Source organism: Lepidochelys kempii, chromosome 7 (genome assembly GCF_965140285.1).
Source record: "Lepidochelys kempii isolate rLepKem1 chromosome 7, rLepKem1.hap1, whole genome shotgun sequence".
In the NCBI taxonomy this organism is placed as follows: Eukaryota; Metazoa; Chordata; order Testudines; family Cheloniidae; genus Lepidochelys; species Lepidochelys kempii.
The window spans coordinates 46,836,158-46,863,223 of record NC_136386.1 but is presented as its reverse complement, the minus strand read 5'-3'; the positions used below and the strand labels follow the sequence as shown (position 1 = coordinate 46,863,223).

The following is a 27,066-nucleotide window of genomic DNA, read 5'->3' as shown; positions in this document are numbered from 1 at the left end:
CATTAAAGATCACACAGCATTTTGCGCAGGGGCATTAGCCTTTGTGTCCTGGTCTGGGGACATATAACTCCCTTGGTACTGTTCTTCATGTCCTGACTGGAATAGTTGCACAGCATTGCTGAGCACTGCTAAAGCATTGTTGCCTCCCGTTCTCAAAGACATGGGGGAGGCATTTCCTGTTCTGGGATCATGTAGGCATTGTGTACGGGGAGCGAAAGCAGCTCTGGGATGGTGAGCAGTGTTGATTATAGGGATGGAATGTAGTTCCCTTCCCATTACACCCTTACTGGGAATGAGATTCCCTAAAAGATCTGGCAGGAAGCTGGGCAGTCGTGTAACAACTGATTTGGAGTTAGCACTTCCTGTGGGGTTAGTGCACTGTATTTTGACAAGAAAACGTCCTTTCCTACACACAGCTGTGGTATCAATTCAGCCAGGTGAGTCTGTGCCACCTTCTGGTGGATGAGAGAACAACATAATAAAAGGAGCGAAATACGTAGGCCCAGATCCTCAAAGGTATGTAGGTACCTAGCTCTAGACATGAAGAAGAGCTCTGTGAAGCTTGAAAACTTGTCTCTCTGACCAACAGAAGCAGGTCCAATAAAAGATATTCCCTCCCCCACCTTTAGTCGCTCAGTGTCTCAAGTCGCTCTTGGCAGCAATCATTTCCTTTGCACGTGGTTTACCATCACCAATACTTTGCCTTATTGGGGAAATTAAGCCTGTCCATTGAGCTCCCCAAGGAGTCCCCTCAAGGATGACCTCTAGAGCATGTCAGGGAGAGGCCTTTACTTAGCAACTCAAGAATTCCCCCCTCAGGGAGCATTTTTTGGAGGAAATAACCAGCAGCAAAGTTACTGTTAACCCTATGTGTAATAGAAGGGAACAGAAGTGATTCATTTCCCCTTTGACCTTGGTCAGGCTCATTCCTTCTGCTGCCCAGTTAAGAAGGCAGCTGCCTCTGAAGTTCTCTACCCAGAAGCCATTTCCAGAACAGCTTCTCATGCCTTGTTCCATCTGCTTTATAGCTTGTAGAGGAGGTGTCAAAGGACATCTTGAAGAAGGTCCCTGATCCTATTAACCTGCAGGAGGTGATGCTGAAATACCCGGTGCTGTACGAGGAGTCCATGAACACAGTGCTGGTGCAGGAGGTGATCAGGTAAAGCTCTTACTCACACCCAGCCTTCCAGTCTGCAGGTACACACCTCCTATTCAGAACCACTAGGGGAACTGGCACGTGAGCTTCTGCCCCCAGTGGGAAAGGAAATGGCTATGCAGGCTCTCAGAGCAGCCATTGCTGGAGAGGGGGAAAGCAGTAACTTAGCCGCTTTTCAGCTGGTCCTCGTGGAAGGTACCAAGTGCCTCTTGCACCACATGTGGTGGGACTGGAGTTCTGGCTTTGATTAGGTTCAAATGTTGCCTTAGTAACAACAGATCGGGCCTACAGCCTTAAAATCCCACCTGTCCTGCAGAGATTGAGCATTTTTCAATACAGGAACTCCAGGTTATTCAGTGGAATTCATCCTGCAGTTGAAGTTTGAAGATTCCAAGACATAAAAGAACCCCATAGACAAGAGGTGTCATTTATCGGAAAGAACTTACTACAAGTTCCCATTGTTAGCTAAGCATTCTAGTAGGGTCAGAGTTTAGAGACATTTTCCATGCTCTTCAAAAGTCTCTCTGGGTTGGGGCTGCAGGACAGAAGGCCACACTCCAGTAGGACTAAAGTCATGCAGCACATCAGAAGGGCATTGTTTTTATGCATTGAGGGCCTCATTCCTCAGAATTGGAAGATCTCAGCTAGTGTTAATAAATCACAGTTTTGGATTGCTCTGCTCCTTCCCCAGAACTTCTATCTTACTCATTGTTGCTCAGGTACAATCGGCTGCTGGAAGTAATTGCACTGACTCTGCAGGATTTGCTGAAAGCTCTCAAGGGCCTGGTGGTGATGTCCTCCCAGTTGGAGCTCATGGCCAACAGCTTGTTCAACAATATCGTTCCAGAGCTCTGGAACGCCAAGGTATGTATCCACCTGTCTGTTCAGGAGCATTGGCTCATCAGCTTTTGAACATCACATGCATGGTCCTTTCTTCATGGTGAAGCAGCTCAGGGCTTGAACAAAGGAGACTTAAGAGCTGGCACAGGGGTCAATGAAACTAGAACTTCCCCATTAGAAGGATTCTGATTCAGACACATACTGAAATGAATTAGTGGGTCTTATGCTAGTCCCCAGTGGGCTCTGAACCACACCCAAAAAACACCCCACAGTATGACATGCATACCTTGGGCTGAAAATGCAGGCATGGGGTTGCAGGTCAAGATTGAGGTGCACAAGCAGAGCTTTACAAATAGGTTTGCAAGTCTGACTGCCCTCTTAGTCCATCTTAGGCAATTGCAGCTATTTCTCTACTAAGTCCCACATTTACCTCTTAAGATCATAAGAACAGCCCTAGTGGGTCAGACCAAAGGTCCATCTAGCCCAGTATCCTGTCTTCCGACAGTGGCCAAGGCCAGGTGCCCCAGAGGGAATGAACAGAACAGAACAAGTGATCCATCCCATCGCCCATTCCCAGCTTCTGACTAACAGAGGTTAGGGACACCATCCCTGCCTATCCTGGCTAATAGCCGTTGATGGACCTATGCTCCATTAATTTAACTAGTTCTCTTTTGAACCCTGTTATAGTCTTGGCCTTCACAACATCCTTTGGCAAAGAGTTCCACAAGTTGACTGTGCATTGTGTGAAGAAATACTGCCTTTTGTTTGTTTTAAACCTGCTGCCTATTAATATCATTTAGTGACCCCTAGTTCTTGTGTCATGAGGAGTAAATATACTTCCTTATTTACTTTCTCCACACCAGCCATGATTTTATAGACCTCAATCATATCCGCCCTTAGTTGTCTCTTTTCCAAGCTGAAAAGTTCCAATCTTCTCTCTCCTCACAGAAGCTGTTCCATACCCCTAATCATTTTTGTTGCCCTTTTCTGAACCTTTTCCAATTCCGATATATGTTTTTGAGATGGGGCAACCACATCTACAGCAGTATTCAAGATGTGGGCATACCATGGATGTATATAGAGGCAACATGATATTTTCTGTCTTATTATCTATCCCTTTATTAATGATTCCCAACATTTGGTTCACTTTTTTGGCTGCTGCTGCACATTGAGTGGATGTTTTCGGAGAACTATCCGCAATGACTCCGAGATCTCTTTCTTGAGTGGTAACAGCTCATTTGGACCCCATCATTTTATATGTATAGTTGGGATTATGTTGTTCAGTGTGCATTACTTTGCATTTATCAACATTGAATTTCATCCGCCATTTTGTTGCCCAGTCACACAGTTTTGTGGGATCCCTTTGTAGCTCTTCACAATCTGCTTGGGTCTTAACTATCTTGAGTAGTTTTGTATCAGCTGCAAATTTTGCCACCTCACTGTTTACCCCTTTTTACAGATCATTTATGAATATGTTGAATAGGACTGGGCCCAGTGCAGACCCCTCGGGACACCACTATTTACCTCTCTCCATTCTGAAAATTTACCATTTATTCCTACCCTTAGTTTCCTATTGCTTAACCAGTAACTGATCCATGAGAGGACCTTCCCTCTTATACCATGACCACTTACTTTGCTTAAGAGCCTTTGCTGAGGGACCTTGTCAAAGGTAAATTTTCTGCCATGTTTTGAAAAGCATCAGGACTCTTTTATCTTGTGGTTCCCCATGGAAAGAACCCAAACCACCTAGAACCTTCAGCACCTTGGCATTACTTATTATACTTGCCTGGAATTGTCTCAGCCCATCAGAGGGCAGGGGTGCTCCCTAAATATCTGTGCACAATGGCATTGTTACTCAGATATGCAATTCCCTGCTGGGACAGGTTGTGGGAGTCTTATTTGCATAAAATCACTGTGCAGTTATTTCTCAGCCCGACACTATGTGAGTCCCTGCACTCCGATTGACTCGCACTAGCTGGAGGGCAGGGATTTGCATAATCACGGTGTAGTTGTTTCCTAAGAACTATACAGTGAATATGCAAATCTGTTTACACTAAATGGAAACCGAAACCGAAACACTGCACCCCATGAGACACAGAAAGCGTCCAAATTGTTGTGGGGGGGGTTAGTGGTGTGCACATCCTAGACCCTGGCACAAAGGTCCACCTCCTAGCTTTTTTGAAGCAATCCCTTCCCTACCCCTACAGCACCTACCCCTACAGCAGCTGGTCTGGATGGGAAACAGGGCCTTTTTCAGTTGTTGTAAGACACCCCTTCCCCACTAGCCTCTTGTGGGTTGGTTGGCTGCAGAATACAAGCAGCAGGTGCAGCCTGTTACAGCTGGACGGGTGCCTAAACTAGCATGAAGATTCAGGACCGCACAAAGCACTCCCTTGTCGGTCTCCTCCTGCAGGCATATCCATCCCTGAAGCCCTTGGCCTCCTGGGTTAATGACCTGCTGCAGCGGATTGACTTCCTGCAGCGATGGATCACTAAGGGGATCCCACCTGTGTTCTGGATCAGTGGCTTCTTCTTCCCCCAAGCCTTTCTCACAGGGACGCTGCAGAACTTTGCCAGGAAATCAGTCATCTCCATCGACACCATTGCATTTGACTTTCAGGTCAGTGACCCAGGGGCCATTACGTTGAATTGGTACTGGCTGGCTCTCCAGCAGTAGAAACCAAACTCAAGGAGAGTAGAGACTCACACCCCTTCGACGCCACTGCCTAACAGGTCAGCCACGGAGCACTACAGCTGGGCGCATCACATAGCCTGGAGCGCTGGCTGTAGACTGCCCTTTGCATACCACTCAGGCTACACTACCTTTAACTGACTTTTTGGAAGTTAGGGCTCCAGCGTGGGGGAAAGACCGCTCAGCCGTCCCAACTAGCCTTGTTGGAAGAGCCCGGGGACAAATCCCAAACACGCGCCTCCAAAAGGCCTCACTAAGCACGCGGGCCCAAAAGCCTGACTTAGACATTTTAGCCACCACCTGCTTAGAGCAAGGAGTGCCCCCACGTGGCAGTTATATATTTATGTGCCCCCACATGGTCACACCCCTCCACCACAGGGCCTGGTTTCAGAGCTACCGACTACTCACCGCTTCCATTCACTGCAGTGAGAGTTGTGCACGCTCCGTAGTCCTGAAAATCTCAAGCAGGGGAGTCCCCTTGGGGCTGTTTCTGGCCACCATTTTCAGAGCCTTTTACGAATGGGACTGACTGGCAACACAGCCCCTCCTGGGAAGCAGCACAGCTGTTAGAAGCAGGAGATTTACACTAGTTCCTGGTGCTAGCTGGCGGCAGGGCAGGGTGGAGGGGAGGTGTGCTCAGTTAGGAATTGATCGCTGTCCTGATATTTAGTGGTGAGCTTCTTGTGACATTCTGCTCTTCCTCGGGCCGCTAGGTGATGAGAGAGTCAGTGAGCGAGCTGACCCAGCGTCCCGCCGAGGGCTGTTATATTCAAGGCCTGTTTCTGGAAGGTGCTCGCTGGGATCCCCTCTCCTTTCAGGTAGCAGAGTCACGCCCCAAGGAGCTTTACACAGAGATGGCAGTGATCTGGCTCGTCCCTGTTCCCAACCGCAAACCTCCAACCACAGGCTTCTACCTGTGCCCAATCTACAAGACGCTCACTCGAGCAGGTAAGGAAACCAGGGAGGGCTCCCAAAGCATAAGCTGTGAGGGAACAGCACTAGTGCCTAGGGAGATAAAACAGCAGCTGGGCTCTCTCCTTCACTGCAGGGCTAGTGCTCATGCTCAAAGACCCTGGCAAGATGACACTACATTACAACTCTCATGTGAACAATAGACCTGGTTCCTACTGGCCCCATTGACATGAATGGCAGGATGACAGAGCGACCAGGTTTCTTAGATGTGTAATAACAGCCCTGCTTGGGTGGCTTTATTATCCATGTTCAAGACTATGCAGGCAGAACCTATTAGCGTGATGCTAACAGAACAAGCAGGAGTATTTTCGTATCAAGCAGAGCCTTATCCATTAACTTCCCCAGTAGTCATGGACCATCCCAGCCCTCAAGATGCATTTCTTTGCCCGTGTCTTCGCTAATAAATACACCTGGTGCTCTGTGGTTTATATTTAATACGTTTTAAAAAGCCTTCAAAGGCAAGACATGCCACTGCCCACACTTCTCCCGCTCAGCCCTCAGGACAGGATAAGAGAACCAGGATATGCTAGATGCACTCTTAGAGGATGCTTAACTAGCACCGTGACGAGTGCTGTATAAAAACTGATACAGGACAGCACGGTCCCATCTCAGCTGCAGAAATGTTACTAAATGACTGGCCCGAATCACACTGTAGGCAGAGTAGTACAAGGACAGGATGCTTCTGCAGTAACTTTGATGTTAGAGCAGCTACCACTTGTCCATGAGTCACAGCAGGGGGTGCTGTGAGAGGGATGAGATTTTTTTTTCCATGTATAGAAACATACCAGTCCTGGGTTCAGCTTTACCTGTTTCCATTACAGGGACATTGTCAACAACAGGTCATTCTACCAATTATGTGATTGCAGTGGAGATCCCCAGCAGTAAGTCCCAGAGGCACTGGATCAAACGGGGCGTAGCCCTGATCTGTGCGCTAGACTTCTAGGAAGCCACAGCAGCAAGGGGTGTGCGCATGAAGGTAGAGTTGTATTGTGTATTTGTATGCACTGCTGCAGTCAACTAGGGCTAGAACAAGCTTGTAATTAAACCCTGCTCTGGCTGCCCCTGCCTCTCAGAGCTCTTGTTTAGTCATCCTAAATAAACAGCAGTTTTACCAATATTGTGCTTGTTTCTTCTAATCAGGTGCCCCCTTCTCCTCCCACTAGTGTTTAAACTATGCAGCAGCTCAAGTCAAGGGGCTGGAACTGCAGAGACTAGCATGGTTCCCACAGCAGGGGCTGGTAACTGACTAGAGATTAGGCCGGGTGCAATTGTTGTGGCTGCTGATATTCTACCTGCTGCACTGACTGCTTTATATTTCTATCCAAACACTCCCCTTCACAGTGTTCTACGTACCCAGCCTGCACCCCAGAGCCTCTGTTAACCATCCCTTCCCAAAACAGCCATGTGCTATGGGACAGCTTTATTCTTTCCAACAGGGCTGCTATTTACAGCATATGATATTAGACACAGCCAGAGACCGAGGGATCTTACCCTCAACAAGGACCAGCAATGGTTTCATTTGACAGTCAAGCTCTGTACAAACTGGGATACTTGGTCAATCCAGTTCTTCCCTGAGGGAGGTCTGCTTTCACCTGCATCACCCCCGTCCTCTGCCCTTCCCTGGCAGGAGGCAGGGGCTAGCTGCCAGGCCAGCCATTCAAGGGGAGGTACTCAAGCCCCAGTGTTCCCTTCAAGAGACAAGCCTGAACGCTGCTGCTGGGGCTGGAGAGGAGAAACCCTCTTTCAGCAGTGGTCACTGGGGGGATAGGCGTACCTGCCTATCAGTCTGTGACAGTATAAAAAGGTAACCTAGCTCCTGTGTGAGAAAACTGTCACTCAGGCAGGCATGAGCCAGAGTCCAGCCTTGGGCAGAGGGGAGAGCAGCTATGGGCATTAGCTCCTTCTGGTGCTTCCACCTCACCTGCAGCACCCTGGCTTCTGTTTAAATAGGCATAGCAGCAATTCTTCATGCCGGTGACTGGGGCAGAGCTAGCTCTCCACCGCAGCCCTCTTTTTAAAACTGTTTCCAGGGATAAGCCCTTCAAAGGCCAGACATCCCTGCCTGAGAAGAAACGCTGTGGAAGGGTTTGGTGTGTTTCACTAAGGGTTCCTGCCCAGCTGCTTCATGGTTTGTTTTGAGTTAGGCACTGAAGTTAGTGGAAGGCCATTAAACAAAGGCTGCCCCTGCAGCCCTTCCCTCTGGGGATGAAGCATGGTGCAGCGAGGGCCTAATCTCAGCATGGAATGACACCAGCTCAGGAACTAGAGCTTCCTCCAGTGGCTGCCTTGCCGTGAAGTCACTTAGGCTGAGTGCTGCACCGGCAGCACAAGCAGGTGACTGCAGAGATCTCCATCACAGCTGGAACCCATGACCAAAGGAGTGTGGCTGGGCCAAGCCAGCCCAGCAAGAGCAGGAACAGTGGGTAAACATGGGACAGCTTCAGGGGAAATCCTACCACACCCAGCAGGTGATGGGCTACAGACAGAGAGACACACAGCGCTCACCCCCAGAAGGCACGCTCAGAGGTGAGCAGCCTAGCATGACTAACACAAGGACAGCAGCAGCTCAGGCATGTCACTAGAGACCACAGATGGCCCAGAATAGGCCATCAGGGAGCCAGCTATACTCAGGGAGGATGCTGGCAACATTGGTCAGAACCACAAAATAAACATTTGTGAAATAGAAAATTGATATCAATGTCCCAGAGCAGTGTAGCACTGAAGGCCTGGATGATGCGAGGTGGCCAGCACAGACACCCATCAGCATCATCATACCAACTGCAGCTGCCTTTCCATCAGTCCTGGGCTAGAATGCCATGGAGTATGCAGAGCAGCCTGGAACACTTGCCTAGTAGATCCAAGTGCCTCTATAGCACTCTGACACTGGAACCTGCCCTTCACTGCTGCACGGAGTGCCCATTCCCAGGGTGCCCAGGCTGGGGCTGATAAAATCCAAATTCTGTTTGAAACCTCCACCTCTATTCCCAACACCACTGAGGACATGAGCAGAAAGGACCCAGTCCCAGGGTTCTTGTTGGGTCCATCTCCCCTGGGCACAGGGCGACTGGTCCAGCCGAGTGCTTGTAGATGCTAGCACGAGCCATGTGGGCGCAGAGTTCCGCTCCCCCTCTTGACCACAAGGATGCCACTACTGGCGCTTGGCTTTATACGGACGGGAGCGTTTCCGGCGATCCGGCTTCCTCTGCTTGTGGAGACGCCCAATGCTGACTCCTTGGCGTCTGCGGACAGAGATGTTCTGCTCCACGAGGCTGGCCAGCATTCCTGCAAGGGAGAGCAGACACACTGGTGAACTGGCTCAGAAGTCTCTCAGCCACCTTCCAGGGTGGAACGTAGACACCTGACACCACATTGTCCCTAGTGAGTTCATCTAACCCCTTACATAACAGCCCCAGCCCAGTTTTAGGATTCCTATACCAGCAGCTTAATCTTGACCCTTTCTAAGCTGGAGACCCTGGATACTGGCTTCCCAGTTCATTCTAGGACAGAAAGTCCTCAGGTACCAGAGCAAAAGGCCCATGCTTTCCAGGGAGGTGTAGGAATGTCAGCCCCCATGCTTGCTCCCTTGCTCAGGGCCTTTCTCCTGCCAAGAGACCATGAGTTAGTCTCGAGTGGACCTTTCAATGTGGCAGCAGTGTGATAGGATCCCCAGCAGAAGCAGCTGATGTGCTCCAGTGAAGTGCGACAACAGGGCAACCCTTCAGCAACTCTCTGTCTTCAGACAGGCAAGTGGGCATGCTACTTCCAAGGGGTTGTGAAACCAAGCAGCTCCAAGCCTCCCCACACCCGCATTGCAAGGAAGCAGCCAGCCTCACCTTCCTGAGCCAGCATGGAGATAAAGGTGCAGATGAACTCATCATAGTTGTGGGTTCTTCTCTGGTCATCTATCTGCAAAGAGGTGGAGGAAGAGAAAACTCAAGGTGAACAGCTACTTTCCCGGAGCAGTCAGCCAACAGAGCCCAGAACCTGAACCCATCCCTAGAGACAGGAGCCTGGGGTCAGCTCTTGGCTGGTTTGGGTTCTAAGCTAACACCCCAAACCCAGCTCGTGACTCCTGCCTGTATTGATGGGCTGAGACAGGAGGGATCAGGGAAAAACACAGTCAAGGTGGCTGTATCCAAGGAGTATCTAAAGGGGATTGTCAGGCAAGGAGAGATTTGCTCCAGTTCTATTTTGCAGACCTATACGGTAAGCCATGTGCCCTCAGGGAAGTGCAGTAGAGATCAAAACTAACTGAACAGGGAGGGTGGAGGAATTCTGCTACGCAGCCAGGCAGGTTTCAGCCTCAGTTCAGTTGCGCTGCTCATTCAGCATCCCCAAAGTTTTTTATGCCACTCAGGCAGTTTGTTTGTCCTGACCAGACTTTGTCATCTTGGTCAGGAAGCCTTCCTAGCTGAAAGGAGAAGGGTGGCAGAGACCATTCCTTCCTCTCCCCAGGGCTTATCTAAAGAAGTCCTCTCTCTATATGCCAGTGCAAAGAGCATTTCACCTGGGGCTGTAGCTTGGTTTAGCCTCCTAAGGGACCCAAATAAGCAATCAGCCAGCGCACCTTGAATTTTTTCCTCTTCTCCACCTCCTCCTTCAGGCAGGCCTCATAGTTCACAATCTCAGCTTCCACGCACTTCAGCAGTGCCAGCAGCTCCTGGCAGAGCCAAGCAGAGAGAACATGACTCACCCTGTCCCTGCTGCAGCTCAGTGCCAGGGAGAATGTGCAGGGAAGACCTCCCGTAACACCTGCTGCCACCACAGCCAAGCAGCCTCCCTACATCAGTACAACCAGTGAACCAGCCACGCAGCTTCAAGCCACGTTGCCCCAAGCAGGGGGAAATGCAGGCTTGGGAGCTGTTGACACAGCAAGGCGTGCAAATACCAAGCCCTGTCTTCCAACTAACAGACGGAAAGGGCTCCTCTCACAAGCCACAGGGCTTTGCTGGACTGCAGCATTAGAAGCAGTCCTAAGGGATCGATGCAGTTCCATTTAACTGCAATAGAGTCTGGGACTGCCAAGAGCCCAGGCAGTCAGCGTGGCGGATCTCGCATGGGAAGTCCCAGCACGTCAGGGTCTGAGGAGCAAGAGCACAGCACAGGTGCCAGGATGGCGCAAGGCACTGGCAACAGCACACACAGCTCTTCACCTCTAGGAGGGGCAGTAAGCAGCCAACAGACACTTGGGCACTGTATGAAATCAGCTGGTGGACTTGGCCCAGTTCCTAGTGGACACGTGTCCCTGTGATGAAGCGAGTAGCAAAGCCTGGCCTGCCCTCCCATTCCCAGAGATGGACAGCGACACCCCAGGAGGTCAGGGTGCAGTAGCTGCACCGGTGCTGCTAGCTTGGGAGATAAACAGGCTCAGCGTCCATGGCTCGCAGGCCAGCACCTTTCACCAGTACCAATTTAAGGGAATAAAGGTGGCAAGGCTGGTGGACTGAAAGACTGGGGTTAAAGCACAGGCAGGAGCTTCCACAGAGACCAAACTGCAAGGAGCAGGCTGCAAAGAAACCTGACTCCTGGCACACAATGGTTACTCCAATGACTGCACTTGCTACCTGCCCGCAGAAACCAGCTCCTGAGGCCTCTGGCAGAGAGGCTGTGCCCCCAGCCGGTAAAGCAGGACCCTGGCTCCATGGATCTGCTGCCTCACTCAGAGCAGAACTGGCAGGACACTCACTTTGGGAGAATACTTCTCCCCGCAAGGGTGATCGCTGGGCCTGCAGAGAGCAATCTTCTCTTTGCTGTCACTTGGCTCGCTTGCCTCCTTCTCGTCCACTCTGACAGCAGATTGGGCCTCTTCTCTTTGCTTGCTGGAGAGAGGGGAGCTTTTCCCATCGTCTGAGCACACCAGGAAAGAAAGAGTTAGGTACCATGGCCATGTGCTAACACCTGCTCCCTGCGCCAAGGGACATGCTGCCCCCAACCTCGGCATCCAGATAGAAGCAACATTCCATCCCTTCCTGGTCATCTGAGGGCCCAGCATCCTGCCCTCTCACCTACGGCAGAACTGAGGTCTTTCACTTCAGCCTACAGCCATGGGAGAGCCCTGGGTCCCTCATCTCCCACTCAGAATGACTGTGGTCCTCCCCACCACCTACCTGTGATGGCAAGAGGGCAAAACACCCCTTCCTCGGTGAGGCACAGCAGGCCGGTGCTGATGATGGGCCCCAGGTCCCTCACAGCCCGGTTGTACCGCATGCAGTCCACGCGCAGCAGGCTGTCCTCCTCCCCAAAGAGCACCTTGGAGATGTGGGAGGTGACGGGGCTGGAGGGCCGGGTAGGGTTAGCCGAACGGATGGGGGAGCGCAGCGGGGAGTTGAAGGCGCTGCCGATCTCTGAGGCAGTGTCCGTGCTCTCGTTGCTGGGTGTGGGGGAGGGCTGTGAATGGGCAACCACAGCTACTGTGGCGCCCCCACTCCCAGTCTTGATGGAGAGGGGGATGGAAAGGTCCTTCTGGGACTCCTTGAGTTTCTCCGCCAGAACGTTGATGGTGTTAGGCTGGAGGACTGAGAGCTGGCTGTCTGCTGCCCCGGCCACAAGCTCCTGCTTCCCCTGCCCCTTCCTCTTATACCTGCCCAAGGACACAGAATAGGAGATCAAGCACACATAGCAAGGAGAAGCGACAGGCGGCACCAGGTCCGGCATCCCAACAGCTGGGAACAGCCGACATGTTATAGCCCCCAGCACTCACAGGCCATTAGCTAGGACAAAGAATACAGAAGCAATGCTTGAAGCACCTCCAGGAGTTCACATCACTCCGAGCCCGGTCCAGTGGAACATGGCAAGCTGGGGAAATGGAGGAAACATCACCGCTCACATGACTGGAAAGGTCATTAAGTGCTTTGCCCCGCACAGCTGAGGGCTTCCTAAAGACAGACTGATCAGCTCAGCTTTCAGGCTCTAAAGCGTCCGACATGGGAACAGGAGTGTTAGCAGCTCAGGGTAGGGACCTACTCAGCGCTCTACAAACAACGACAGCGGCAGTGTGGACTCACACACAGAAGGCCTAGTCTACACTAGGAAAGTAGGTTGGTTTAACTATGTGAAAATCCACACCCCGGGCGACGCAGTTAAACCAACTAACCCCCAGCGTAGCCAGAGTTAGGTTGACGGGAGAACCTCTCCCATCAATGTAGGTAGTGTCTACACTGAAGCTCTATTTTAAGCGTAGACAAGGCCAGAATCTGTTTTTTCACTTTCCCGCTCCAGGGAGGCATCACTGATTCGCGATGCAATGGGCCGGTCACAATGTCATTCCGTCTCATTTACAGCGTCACCGGTTTGGAACACACCATAAGCCATTTCCACCATGCAAATAACACTTCGCACTTCTCTGCTCCCTTCCCTCTGAGAATCTCAAATGCCTCCACAAATCATGGATTTAGCCTCCCAACACCTTTCAAACACCATCATCCGGATTTCATGGATGGGGCCCAACGCAAAGCTTTCAAAGCCATCAACGAATTCGGAGTGCTCACCTTGTCACCCCAAAGGGCCCAATTCTCAGAGTGGCTGGACACCTGCACTTGTCACTGACATCAATGGGAGCTCTGGGGGCTCCCAGCCCTGACAGACAGGCTCCGGGATCCGGATTCAGAATGGGAGCGTTTCATACCCCAATGCCCAGTGGGTAAGTGACTCTACAAGATGAAGGGCAACGGGGAGCCAGGGCTCAGGTGCCTCCAGTTGTGCACCCAAAATTAGTTGAGCCTTGAAAATTTGTATGTAAGCCCCAGGCAAGATCATCCTTCCCCTATACATTCCTGAAACTTGAACATCGTTCAAGCACAGCACTGGCCTCCTTTACAGCCAAGTAAGAGCGCTAGTCCCCACCCTGCCACGATCCCCCGCCACAGTGCCCCAGGAGCGCAGCACGCTGCAGGAGGCTGGTATGAGCTGACTCAGTGAGGCACACTTGGAGATAACCCCCAGCAAGGTGTGGTTTAAACACAGACTAGATGAAGAGATCAACTGACCAGGGCTGGATGAATATCCCGCAGGGCCTCTTTCGCAAGCCAGTCTGTGCTCAGGACAGCCCCGCTGCAAGCACTCCATCTGCCAGGGCTGCCTTCGCACCCAGCCAACACAGGAGATCTTGGTTGGCTGGAGCGACTGGTCATCTACCTGGTGAAACACTTCCCTAGGGCATCCTCCGCCTCACTTGTCTGCACTAGGGAACTCAAGGGTGGGGGGGGGGGGTTTGCCCCCTGCTGGTGGCACGCTCTGCTTAAGCAAAAGCAAGGTCTTACGCTCCCAGCAGCCTGAGATCTCAGCTCCATCCATTACCTGATGGCAGGGGCAGTGTTACAAACTTCCTCCTCCTCCTCCTCATCATAGTCATCCTCATCATCGGAGTAGTGCTGGCGGACCGGAACCCGGCTACGGCCCACGCCCGCTGCAAGGTCCTCCTCTTCCTGCAAAACACACCCGTTCGCTGCCTGAAGGGCCCATCCTGGGCAGGGGATCACATGCAGTCAGCCCTCCTTGGAAATGGGGCAAAGACATTTCAACGCAGGCCTGAGGCTGGCTGCGCCACATCCCTAACCGCAGCCCAGGGGTAGCCCCTTTCTCGGGGAAGGAATTCAGAGATTCGCTCCTGGGCTCTCACCCCCACCCCCTATGCTGACCAGAATCGCCCTGGGGCTCTTCAAGGTCCAGCCGAACATGATCTCAACATAGAACTGAACCCATCAAAGCTCAGGACCAAAGATCCCAGGGCTCAGTGCTTTGGCCTCCATTTCCCCACAGAAACAAGGTGTAACAAACGTGCCTAGAGCATAGTTTATCTGGTCACGTAAATCCAGAACAGGCTAAAAACCCAGAAATGCATCCCCAGAGGGGACAGCGTAAGAGATACCTTTTAACAGATCAGTGGAAACAGAGCGCCCAACTCCATTTGTGTCTTGTTCTTTCTGGTGTATACAACCTGCTTTGCCTGTATTCATTCGTAAGGAACTGTGGAAGTGCTATAGACCTCCAGACAGACCTGGGGCTCTGTGGAACCCCACCCTGGACTCTGGTGGAGTCAGCTGCTGGATCCAGAGGGGTAGAAAGTTTCCCCAAGACTTCATTCATGAAGCTTAAGAGGCACAGCATAGAAAACTGGCTCTCTCTGGCCTGCAGCCCCCAATTGGAAGAAAGGCCAGGCCTCACGTACCTGCATGGGCGACTTGGCATAGTTGTGGTTATCCAAGAAGGCTGGGAGTCTCTGCACAATGGGATTGGGGTTTGCGGGAGCCCCGTTGATGCAGCTCCCAGATGGCTTTGCTACCAGTTTGGATTTGTTGGACAGGCTCTGTGCGGAGGCAGGGTGGCCCTGGCTGGTAGAGTCCTCAGTGCTCTCTGTAACACATACACCCTATATCAAAGAAAAGCTTTTCCTGACGGACTTGAGCTCCTTTGATTCTAGATGCTCTGCTTCACCTCTTTCCTGTCCCACAACAACAGTTGAGCTTTTGTGCCCCTCTCCAGCCCAATATTCTGCCAAAAGCAATAAGAAGCATGGCGTAAGTTCTGCCTTTCTCAAATTCTGTAGTTGCATCCCTACCAGCAGCAGGGCATCGGCCAGCAAATGCTGAATCCAGGCCTGGGGGGTATAGACCAGAGTAAATCCATGCCCCAAGGCCCTGGGACAGCATGCGCAGCTGTATTTAGGAGCAGAACAATGAAGGCCAAGCCAGCACTGCTCCTCCCTATTCCACGGAGCGACCCAGTACTCCAGAGTCAAGTTATCTAGCCACAGCTGGGTGCCTTTGTGCCAGGACTATCATCCCGGCAGAGCGAGTCCCATACCTGGGTGCGAGCTCTCCGGGGCCAGCTGCGCTCTGCTCGTCTCCAGTGCCAGACAGGCCTTGCTGCTGGCTGGCTTGGACTCCTCAGCCGGCTGAGACTCCTGGGACTTTTGGGTCTGAATCAGCTCCGGCTGAGTTACCCGGATAAGCTTGAAAGCAAAAGACAATCCGCACCTGACTGTTGAACCAGATGCTTCTCAGGACCAGTCACGCAAGTCACAGGGCTAAGGGAGGGAAGCAGATGAACCCGCACTGCTGAGCCAAATTCCCAGCACCCATGTGCAGCCAGGAAAGGAAGTAGAATCAGCTGGCCGCTTGCCCTGCTGGAACACCACCAGGTTAGAAGTGATGACCATGGGGCTAAATGGTCAATAGAGCAAACCCTGGGAAGTGCAGGGCAAGGCACTGAAAGCCTATGCAGGGAAAGCAGCCACATGGGACTACACTGAGCTCAGCTACAGGATGGAGGCATAGAGCATGGTACCTACCACGGGCAAGGGGTGACTGAAGGTGCTCCTCCCACATGTCCTAGGAGCCAAGCTGCCCACAGGCTGGAGTGAGAGAGAAAGCAGGGCCGGGCAGTGCCTCAAGAAGCCAGAAATTACAGGCTGATGGCAAACCCAGCTCATTTGTTCAGCTGGCTCACCCATTCCTACCTGCTGCAGGGCCTCCAGTACAGTCTGCCTGTTCATCTTCAGGATGTGCAGCTTAGATTCGTATTTCATCCTCCGGTCGGGCACCACCGCCATCAGGTTGAAACGGATGTCATGGTACGGCTCCCTGAGGCAAACCACACCCAGCACGTTAGTCTTGGCTCAGCCAGAGGAAGGAGCTGCCCCAACAAACCGCTGATGGGCATTTGGATGCCACCAGCACGCAACAGCAGATCCCAGACAGCAATGCAGGTTAAACCAATATACTCATAGTCCACACAGCATTCCATGAGGCAACTAGAACAGCTTCACAGCATCCAGAAGAACAGCGGGCGGTTAACTTTATCACAGTGTGAGAAGAGACACAGTCATGCACATTACGTGACTTTTATGCCACGTGCCTCAGACCTTCCTCCATTTGTGCTCCCCTATAAATGAGGCACAAGGAACCCAACTGGACGAGCAGGGCTCCAACCGTGTTGCTAGCTGGGTAGGAGATTCCTTAACATACAGCCCTGCCAATTGGTTGTCAGTGAGTATTTGGGAACAAATTGATGATTTCAAGTCAGATAAGTCACAGGTTACCTCATCTGTGCTTCACAACATGGCCCCTGCTAACCTGCCCCAGCAGGTACATCCTTACTGCACTGCAGGGGTGGGAGCCTGGGGCTGTTACTTTCAGAGGGCCAGCTGCGGGGCAATCAAAACTCAGCTTGTATGGAGGACAAAACCCTACCAAATTTTGACCACCACAGTTTGGGTCACAAAAGTTGTGACTAGGAGGAAGGGACATTCTTACACTTGGGAGTAAGGTTCATTGCCTGCCTCTCCTATTGATTTCTAGTATGACTTTTAGCCAAATCACTTCACCTCTCTGCACTACTGCGGTTCCCCTCCTGAAAGCGGAGACCCCCCTTCCCTCCACCCCAAGGTGCTGGGGAGCGTCAGACACTACCCTGAGCGGAATCATGTAAGGCCCAAGGTAGGTAGTTACAAAGCCATAACAATTCATCCAAGCAGCAGCACAATGAGAAGAGTGTAAAGCACTCATGCTGCATGGTGGCACAGCGCACGCATGGGCTACTGCAGAATCCGTGAGGTTTGGGTTACTTGGTCCCACCTCCTGAGCCACACAGCAGCCAGGGCACTCCTTCGTCAGCCCAGAGGTCTCTCCTAAGGCAGATGGCAATGGAGGGAAGGCCAGCCTCCATTCATTCTTGTCACAGACACTTCTGGGAGAAGAGTGGTTTTTTGTTCCCAGGATGGGCATCAGAACATTCACTTCAGGGGTCCCTCATTCACAAGGAGGCGCTCTGACATCACATCACAGACAATCATTGTCTGTCCTACAGCAGTCAGGGACAATGAGCCCGCCAGGACATTCCCACACATGGAAACCCACTGGCTGCTAAACAACTTTCTGAGTAATCGAGAGCATAAGTTACACAGACCCTCGTGCTGGGCCCTCACGCTGCAGCATTTGTGGGTGCTCTGAGATCACAGCTGGACCCCTCTGCAAGCTTCTAAGAGGCCCAATTCAATAACAACAGGGTCAAGCAAAAGGCACCTAACTGGTCTCCATTGTTGCTATGACTAGGGATCTGTGCAAGTGAAGATCCACTGTTACCATCCCTTCTCCTGCATTCTGATTGGCTGCAGCGCTATTCGGAGAAATGTGATGTTGCAATGAGCGAACAATTTCTCTGCCTCTTCAGACAACTAGTCAGATTGCAGAAGAGACAAAACGGGTTACACATGAGAAGCATCGCATGCTCCTACGGCGCTATCTGAGTAACCCTCTCTCCTCTACGTGGGGCCCAGTAATCCAGGTCTGAAAAGTTTGCTATTTGCTAAAATGCACCCCTGAGCTGTCACACTGTAAAACAAACACCAAGGTGTGTCGAGGGAAAGCCCACCCCCCGAGCTCATCTGGGCATTTACCCTGCTGTGGCCAGGCCAATTCGCTCCATGATCACTCTCCTGGCTTTGTCTGTCCACTCTTCATCCTCAGCCCAAGGTCCTGGGAAAACAAGAGAAAGCACGTCAGTAAAGCAGGCCAAGATCCCCAACTCAGACTGGGCCGGCACAGCAACTACGCTGCCTGGGTCCAGCAATTCACACAGATGAGTAGCATCTTCTGAATAGTCCATTCCATCAGCAAGTCATGCCAGGAATAGGGACCCACTCCCGTCTCTAAGACTATATCAATCCTGTCTTGGGCTCACTTTACGCAGTCTATGCAACAGGGCTCGATTCTGCTGCATACGGCTATATACAACGCATCATCTCCTGCTCTGCCCTCCCACCACAGTTGGGTCTGGGATTTGTATGGGTGAACCAGAGACGCAAACAAGACACACACAGAATATGCTTGCCATTCACAGGATAGATTGCACATCGGTCCTTCCGCCAGGAGATTCCCTCCCTTGAAACCTTGGTCTAGCTGAAGAGTGCAGAGGTAGTTATGATTTCCTGAATGGGAACACGTCTGGAGTCAAAAAGCCCAAAGCTTGACCCATTGAAAGGAAACAGATTTAGATCCTCACAACATAAGAACAGACATACTGAGTCAGATCAAAGGTCCATCTAGCCCAGTATCCTGTCTTCCGACAGTGGCCAGGTTCCCCAGAGGGAATGAACAGAACAGGTAATCATCAAGTGATCCATCCCCTGTTGCCCATTCCCAGCTTCTGGCAAACAAAGGCTAGGGACACCATCCTTGCCCGTCCTGGCTAATAGCCTTTGATGAACTTATCCTCCATGAACTTATCTAGTTCTTTTTTGAACCCTGTTACAGTCTTGGCCTTCACAACATCATCTTCACAACTCTGCGTTGTTTGAAGAAATACCTTCCTTTTGTTTGTTTTAAACCTGCTGCCTATTAATTTCATTTGGTAACCCCTAGTTCTTGTGTTACGAGAAGGAGTAATAACACTTCCTTATTTACTTTCTCCACACCAGTCATGATTTTATAGACCTCTATTGTATCCCTCCCCCCCTTTAGTCGTCTCTTTTTCAAGCTGAAAAGTCTCTGTCTTATTAATCTCTCCTCACATGGAAGTTGTTCCATACCCCTAATCATTTTTGTTGCCCTTTTCTGAACTTTTTTCCAATTGCAATATCATCTCTTTTTTGAGATGAGGCAACCACATCTGCAAGCAGTATTCAAGATGGGGGCATACCAGGGATTGATATGGAGGCAATATGATATTTTCTGTCTTCTTATCTAACACTTTCTTAATGATTCCCAACATTCTGTTAGCTTTTTTGACTGCTGGGGCACATTGAGTGGATGTTTTCCGAGAACTATCCACAATGACTCCAAGATCTCTCTCGAGTGGTAACAGCTAATTTAGAGCCCATCATTTTATATGTATAGTTGTCATTATGTTTTTCAATGTGCATTACTTTGCATTTATCAACACTGAATTTCATCTGCCATTTTGTTGCCTAGTCACCCAGTTTTGTGGGATCCCTTCGTAACTTTTCACAGTCTGCTTTGGACTTAATCATCTTGAGTAGTTTTGTATCATCTGCAAATTTTGCTATTTCACTGATTACCCTTTTCCAGATCATTGAGGAATACGCTGAATAGGACTGGTCCCAGGGCCAGACAGAGATGCCCATCGGGAAGGTCAATTCAATGAGCCTAACGAGATGTCAGGTGTGATGCAAGTGGTCACTGCATGTGCTCCAGCAAACCAAAGAAACATAAACAGCAAGTGTCACGTCCTAAGGTCACACACAGGCAAGGTCTTTTCTAGACATCCCTGTGGCTGTGGGTGCTGGGGCTTCTTACCATGGTCAATGGGATAGACCTTCAGCCCGTCCAGCTCAAAGAGCCGCCCCTTGATGGGAACATAACTGACAAAGTGAAAAGCCTCCATGGTCCGCACAGCGCTGATTCCATTCTGCTTTTCCGGCAGGTGCCGGGGTTCTGGCCTGCAAAGGCAACACATCCGAGAGGTCAGTGCAGCAGCAACCACCCTTCCCTCAGGGAGCAGAGCTGCTGGGGACATCCACACTCACCTGGCATGGCTGTTATGGGCCTTGGCCAGCTCCGGAGCATTCCCAATGGCATAGCCTTTACTCTGCAAAAAGCAAAGGGAGACTATAAAAATCCCTGAGGTGGAGGGACGCGATAGCTGGAATCCCTCAACTCAGCACCTCTAGTCCATGTCTCTGGAAACGCCTCCCTCATCTATGGGCATCTCATTAACAGATTTACACAGGGCTTTACAAGAATGGATCATACCCTGGAGAGACAAACCCAAAGTAAAGACACAGTACCAGTTCCAGAGTAGGCGGCCAAGGGCATTACTGTGGGGGAGGAAGTATTTGAAGAGGTGGGTGCTTGGCTAAAGAGGGTATGGAGAATATTGCAGACCTAGGGGACAGCACAGAGCTAGGCAAGAGCAAAGGAGATAGACTAAAGGGTGAAGTAAGGAGAAAGGATTAGGAAGAACATAACAACAAGTGGGGAGGAATGAGACAAGAAGCTTGGGTGAGGGCATGACTATCTAAGGAGCCATCCCTTTACAAAAACCTCACAGGAAAGGAGCAGGATCCCCATAGCAAGGCGCAGCCCTCAGATGCTCCCCCAAAGCCCCACCGCCCCAGGCCACCCCATACCTCTGGGCTGAACCCCTTGGTGAAATCCTTCATGCGACTCAGCGTCAGCCCCAGGTCTACATTGCTGCAGTTCAGGAGGACACTCAACAGGGCATGGGTGGCACAGGAATTGGGAATCAGCTACAGGGCAAATAGACCAAGTTAAACAACAGAAACAGGATGATACTTCAGCATCACCACCTGGGAGTTACCCAGCACCCTGCAGTAGCTGTGCTGAAAAATAGCACAACAGCTGCCTGGAGCACTACTGACCAACACAACCCCTGTCCCGGTCAGTGTCTCCAGGTCAGTCACACCATACCCCTCTGAGCAGCTGTTCACAGCAAAGGCCAGACCTGGTGCAGATTGACTGGACCTCTGCTGTAACAGCTGACTTGGATTCTCTCAACCCCTCCAGCCTGCTGCAAGGTCCTGGAGCAGACAAGGGAAGAAGCTAGACATACAGCCATTTATTAAAGTCTACAGAAAACATGACACCATGGGAGAATGCAGTTCCAGAACATTTGGGGGCTGGAGTTGCACTTGTTCAAGCTTCCCTCTTCCAAAATGCTGTGACACCCCCCCGATTCACCTCCAAACACATCAATCAATGCTTTGCAAGACCACAGTGCTGGCTAAACTCCTGATCCCTTTCTCCAGGGCAGGCTGCATGCCTTGTGCACAGCATTCTGGGCTCCGAAGAGACGCCATAGCCCTTAGTAAGTCCTCCAGCCTTTCCTAACAGCCATGTGTTAAGGAGTGATCCAGGGAAAGTGTTAGTTTCACATATCCCCACTGTCCAGGACTCCCAAATCTCCCAATCTCTGTTGTTCAGTCCCCATTCCCAACTGCCCCTCAGATAGCTGATGCCTTCATTATGTCCCAAAATACACCTGGGTGACTAACATAAAAACCAAACACAAGTTGGGACAAGGACTAGTGATCAGCGATAGGCTAAGTGTACCGTCCCCACAGAACCATGCTTTCTACCAACCGGGGTAACTACTATATACCTATTGACCATTCCTTCCAAAGTCTTCCACATTTTGGGTAGCTACAGATTATACCACTTTATGAAAGCTTCCTCACTGCCCACTCACCTCCAGCAGCGTCCTGAGACACCCCTCACCCTCCACTCCCAGCCAACCTACCTGATGAGCAAAGAACATATTATTGACAATGTCATCGTCAATCACAGATGTCTCATCCACCAGGGTGGAGACCTTCCGGCGGGACCGGCGCTCTTCGATCCATTTGAAGAGGAAGATGAACCCGTACACTGGGCTGGCAGGGAAAGAAATGCAATGGGGGTGGAGTTAGCAGCTGAGCCAGTTTAGAAGGGTTTCCATCAACATGAACTGTGCCGCTCCAGTCAGTCAAGCACCAGAGGCGTTTTCAGGCTAAACCACAATTTGTGGGGGGAAAAAGGAGAGGCATTAAAGCCAACCTCCATCCTACTGGGAAGTGCCACCGCTGTCCTTGTTCCCCACACTCCAGCTGATTATCATAGAATCATAGAATATCAGGGTTGGAAGGGATCTCAGGAGGTCATCTAGTCCAACCCCCTGCTCAAAAGCAGGACCAATCCCCAATTAAATCATCCTAGTCTGATACTCAAGCCAGGCATCTCAGAGAGCACCCAAGTCTGTAATCTTTGTGATTTAATGGAAACCCACAGTACAGTAATAAGGAGACGCTATGGAGTGGGGAAGTTACACACTCTCCGGGGAATCAGAGAATCATAGAATATCAGGGTTGGAAGAGACCGCAGGAGGTCATCTAGTCCAACCCCCTGCTCAAAGCAGGAGAGGGATGCCTCGCAGTGTCCTGCAGTGTAGTCGGGTCGTCATCAGATGACCCAGCATTTCATACTGTTCTACACTAGGTTTGCATTGTAATGTTTTTGTGCAGGGTGTGGCATTAGCTTCATGGGAGCACCCTGGTGGCTCACTCTTAGATGCTTTACTGACTTTAGATGACTTTATTTCTAACCATCAAGCCACTGTTTGCAGATTTGAAATTGCCTCTGCCAGTAGAGAAGACAAAGAATACTAAAGTCCTGAAATCCATCCCCTGTGACCCTGCAGGATCTCTCTCTATACATACTGTTATTCTGGTACCAGCCTGGAGTCCCCATTCCACAGCACTGCCATGGGTTAACTCACTCCTCCTCCTTCCACGTCCTCCTGACCAAGCAGGAAGACTGATCACACATCCTACCTCCCAAGTCTGACCAAATACTTTTCAGAACTTCCCTGTTAAGTGTCTAGGACATGAACCACTGTAGAAATCTGATAGTGACAAGCAGGCCCTTCAGAACTGCTCGAGGGGAACTCCCAGACTCTCAGGGCATGTCTACAGGTGGACTACGGGGATGTGATTCCTAAAACACATTAACATCTGGTGCGAACTAAAAGCTCCCTAGTACATATTAACTTCATACTGAACAGCACTGCATTAATGTGAAACAGGTAACTTTTAGTGCGCAGTAGGTTCTATAAAACCAATTAATGCCAACATATCAGTGCCTTTAGAAATCACACCCCCATAGTCTGTGTTACTACTCTGTGTAGACGTGCCCTGAGAAGTTTTTGCTTGATTAAATCTACTTCAGCAAGTCATGCTGCTGAGTCAGTAACTTACCCCTGGCATTTGCTTTGTAGATCATAGATCTCCTCAACCTGCACCCCTTTAACTCCTACAAAAAAAGAGAGCAGGAATCAGTGTGACGAGACCAGCAGAAGGGAGCCAGAGCCCATGTCAGAGATGAAACCAATCTTGCAGAAAAGCTCTTGTACTCACCAAAATCCTCTACTAACAGGGTGAAGAGACCTGAAGAGGAACAAAACAGAGAGATTACTTCTAGCTGAGAAGTTCATGCGGCTACATGGAAGGCAGACAGAAAATCTTCTGCCTCTTACCTCTGACTAGTGCTGTAGGGCTCTCATGGCAAATTTTGAAGAAAACTATAAGTTTGGAACTGTGATAAAATGCACCATAACAAGCCTTAACTGTTTTCACTACAACTTTCCTCCTGACCTAGACACTGCCCCTTAGTTCTTACCTGAGTGGCTTCCTGGCTCATGCTGCCTGAATAGAGATTTTTAAAATATCTGGGGTTTAGCATTTTTAGGAGACTTTCTTCCCCACCTGATCTTCCTGCTCAGCCCTGGTGGTGGAGAGGACACCTATATGTCAAGGTATTGACCCACTACTGCCACCAAACTATCTAGGAAGTAATGATTCCATCATAGTAGGAGCCTCCCAACCATTTAAAAAGAGAAACCATCTCTCTCTTTAGGAGGAGGAGTTTAATTCATTTATAGGATATTTTATTTATTTATATTTGTATGAAAATAGAACAACAACTTATTACAGGAAAGCTAGGTCAAAGAAATGAGTTTGCCAGTTAATTCCGAGAGCTATGAGATGTGTCTTCATTCTTATATCTTGTGGGAATGAGTACCATAGGCTAGGTCCAGCTACTAGAAAACTTGTTTCCCACGTGTACAAGATGAGAGACTATATCCTGGAATGCCATGACACCAAGACTATGGGGTATGGTAAACAGCCAATCAAACATGAGTTGCCAGTGTGATGCTGTAGCTAAGAAGGCTAACGTGAACCTCAGGTGTTTAAGGAGGGGGAATATGAAGTAGATGTAGGGAGGTGTTACTGCATCTCTATATGACATCAAAGAGACCATTCATGGACTACTATGTTCTGTTCTGGTGTCCATACTTTAAAAGGATGTTGAAAAACTGGAAAAAATTCAGAGAAGAACTACAAGAATGATTCAAGGCCAAAAAAGTAATAGAACTGTAGTACATACATTAATACGATGTCCTAGCCTAATAAAAGGATTCTCTCCTTGAAACCACAAGAGATAAAAGTTATGGCATATCAACTACAGCAAAGCTCATCTGAGCACACAATATAAAAGATGAACTCCACACCACAGCCTCAGGTTTATTTGCAGGGCAATATTTGCATGTCTCTGTCCAACAACAGGACAGGACAGGAGCCAGGACTTAGGGGGTCTTTGGTCTATATATAAACAGTGCTCAGGGCTGCAGACAGAACTATAAGAACAAAACTGAGCTAAGAATTCCCCAGTTTCTGTAACTCAGCCCTGAGGAACGCAAGCCCTGGAGCACACGGGGAGGCCTTTCTCCTCATAGACTCTAAGGGCTAGTCTACATTGGCAGAGCTTTAATGCGTCTTTTGCAGTCGCAGCGCAGCGCTGAGAGAGAGCTCTCCCAGAGCTCTAAAAAAAAACACCTCCACGAGGGGCGTAGCTCCCAGCGCTGGGGCACTGTTCACACTGGCACTTTACAGCGCTTCAATTTGCTGAGCTCAGGGGGGTGTTTTTTCACACCCCTGAGTGAGTAAGTTACAGTGCTGGTAACTGCCAGTGTAGACAAGCCCTAAGAGTATGTCTACACTGCAGCTGGGCAGGGTAATTCCCAGCTCAGCTAGACATACCCACGCGGGCTAGACAGTCGAGTACATACCTAAAACCTCGAAGGGATTGTATTTAGGCAGCTAGCCCAAGCCGCCACTGGTGCTGCCGCAGTCACGCAGCAGTCTGAATTACACCTCCCAGCTGCAGTATAGACGTACGCATAGAATTTACGGCCATAGCAGACCACCAAATCAGCTAGTCTGACCATCTTTTCTGCCACAACACTGGATACGTTACGTCTCCCAGGCTGTTCTTCAAGAACATGTAGTCCAATGCGAGGGCTCAATGTAGGCACATGAGGCTAGTCTTGACTTCATACATTTTGCTTCTGATTTATCTGCAACCTCTAAAATCACTTTCATTTCACTTCATGCATTCAGCAGTTACTTCAGCATCCGGGGGCAGGAGCTTTTTAGATTAGAAGTTCTGAAGGGGAAGCTACCAGTACAGGGCACATAACTCAAAGCAAATGGCCTGAAGACCCCAAGTTCCCTCTCCATCTTCCCAAGAATCCTCAGTGGGGAGGAAGAATAGTGTTGAGTCACAGCAAAGTAATCATGCAGCTGATGCAATACGTGATGATGATGAATTGAAAGGATACCATCCCTTAGACCATGTCTACACGGAAAATTATGCTGGCATAACTTTTGTCGCTCGGGGGTGTGAATAAACCACCCCCTGAGTGACATCAATTACACTGACCTAAGCGCTGGTATAATTTTATCACAACACAGAACAGTGGGGAATGCCCTCAGTGTTCGCAGCCTGATGGCTCGCTCATCCACCTACCGTCCTGAGCCATCTAAAGATGCCTGGATCAACTGCAAGTTAAAGTGACCGTTTCAGTACACTCCTGGGGTTTTGAATCCTGGCCCCACGCCAACCCTCCATTTCTGGGAGCCCATCTCGCAGCCTTGGCTCGGAGCTATTTTCTGGACCCCCCAGAGAGCTGGAGTCTACCAGCGATGCCCAGGGACGTGCACCAGCCTGCACCCTGCGGGTGGAGGCCAGGACCTAGGCGTTCACCAGAGAGGGGCCCAGGCACTCGGGGGGCCTCAGCCCTTTTCTTTAACTGTCTGACGGGCTCCTGGCCCGCCTGGGGGAAAGCTGCTCATCCCCCACCCCCTGCCCTTCGCCACCGGTCCTCCCCTTGGCGAGCCCCCCGAGCCCCCGCCCCCATGGATCCCCACGACCCGTGCCCCCGCATAGTCCTGCCCGGCCCTCCCGCGCCTCACCGGGGTCGCTCTCCAGCTCCAGCCAGCCCTTATTCATCGTCCCCCGGGCCGGGCCTCAGCCAGCGCCATGTCCAGCCCCTCCCCCCTCCGCTGCCCGGACGTTCGGGCCCCACACGCCCATCCGCCTCCGGCCACGCCCCCCAGCCCCGTGCGTCATCGCGGCGCGACCCACGGCGCAGGCGTCTGGAGAGAGGAAGTGGCGGGAGATAAGTCCCGGCCGCGGCTGTCAGGCCGACGGCAGCGTGAGATAAGTCCCCGGGGTGCAGGGGCTTCGCCAGGCCCCCATCTCCGGGCGCATGGCGCTGGCGGCGGGTCCCCCACCGGGAGGCGCGGAGAAGGCGGGGGTCACCCCGCCAGCCCATGGTGTGGGTTCCCGAGCCCAGCCAGGGGCCAGCCTGCCCCGGTCCATCCCCCCAAGAGCCCGATGTCCCGCCGCGCGGCGCGCTCGCCCCTTGCCCTGCGCCCGCACCTAGCTTCTGAAAATCGGGCCCTGGGAACGCGCAGGCTTCGGAGCGCGGTGCCCAGCAGCTCCCACCGCGGCGCTGACGGCCAGGGCTGGGCACGGCGCTTGCCAGTTTGCCATCCCAACCCCCGCCGCGTACCTGAATGGGAGCCCGGCCCTTCTGAAAATCGGGCCCCGAT

General features: G+C 51.1%; 2 protein-coding genes across 3 annotated transcripts in view; one reads left to right on the top strand and one right to left on the bottom strand.

The window, feature by feature from the left end:
- Positions 1-6,777, top strand: part of DNAH1 (dynein axonemal heavy chain 1) — a 141,332-nt gene extending 134,555 nt beyond the window's left edge. For both annotated transcript variants that reach the window (XM_073352527.1, XM_073352533.1), the window contains 5 exons: positions 1,029-1,159; positions 1,876-2,020; positions 4,410-4,616; positions 5,402-5,636; positions 6,482-6,777. In XM_073352527.1, the coding sequence (XP_073208628.1) occupies positions 1,029-1,159; positions 1,876-2,020; positions 4,410-4,616; positions 5,402-5,636; positions 6,482-6,603 (840 nt within the window). In that variant the 3' untranslated portion in view covers positions 6,604-6,777. The remainder of the gene's footprint in view (positions 1-1,028; positions 1,160-1,875; positions 2,021-4,409; positions 4,617-5,401; positions 5,637-6,481) is intronic.
- On the bottom strand, positions 6,080-26,539 carry BAP1 (BRCA1 associated deubiquitinase 1). Its single transcript, XM_073352541.2, has 17 exons — positions 26,425-26,539; positions 23,527-23,556; positions 23,368-23,422; positions 21,876-22,008; positions 20,746-20,865; positions 20,143-20,204; positions 19,913-20,055; positions 18,055-18,133; positions 16,117-16,240; positions 15,462-15,609; positions 14,827-15,011; positions 13,956-14,083; positions 11,768-12,240; positions 11,347-11,507; positions 10,228-10,320; positions 9,494-9,566; positions 6,080-8,942 (listed from the first exon to the last, which is right to left on the bottom strand). Exons 1-17 carry the CDS (start codon positions 26,459-26,461, stop codon positions 8,809-8,811), a joined length of 2,178 nt encoding a protein of 725 aa, XP_073208642.1. The 5' UTR covers positions 26,462-26,539; the 3' UTR covers positions 6,080-8,808.
- Between the last annotated feature and the right edge of the window lie 527 nt (positions 26,540-27,066).

What these genes read in the sequence shown, in the direction of transcription:
- BAP1 (XM_073352541.2), bottom strand. Translation starts at nt 26,461, where the DNA reads ATGAATAAGGGCTGGCTGGAGCTGGAGAGCGACCCCG. An exon ending in GGTCTATCCCATTGACCATG is followed by an intron (nt 18,134 to 19,912) that starts GTAAGAAGCCCC and finishes TTGTTTTCCCAG; the next exon opens with GACCTTGGGCTGAGGATGAA. An exon ending in TTGCCCTCTTGCCATCACAG is followed by an intron (nt 11,508 to 11,767) that starts GTAGGTGGTGGG and finishes TGGTGTGCTCAG; the next exon opens with ACGATGGGAAAAGCTCCCCT.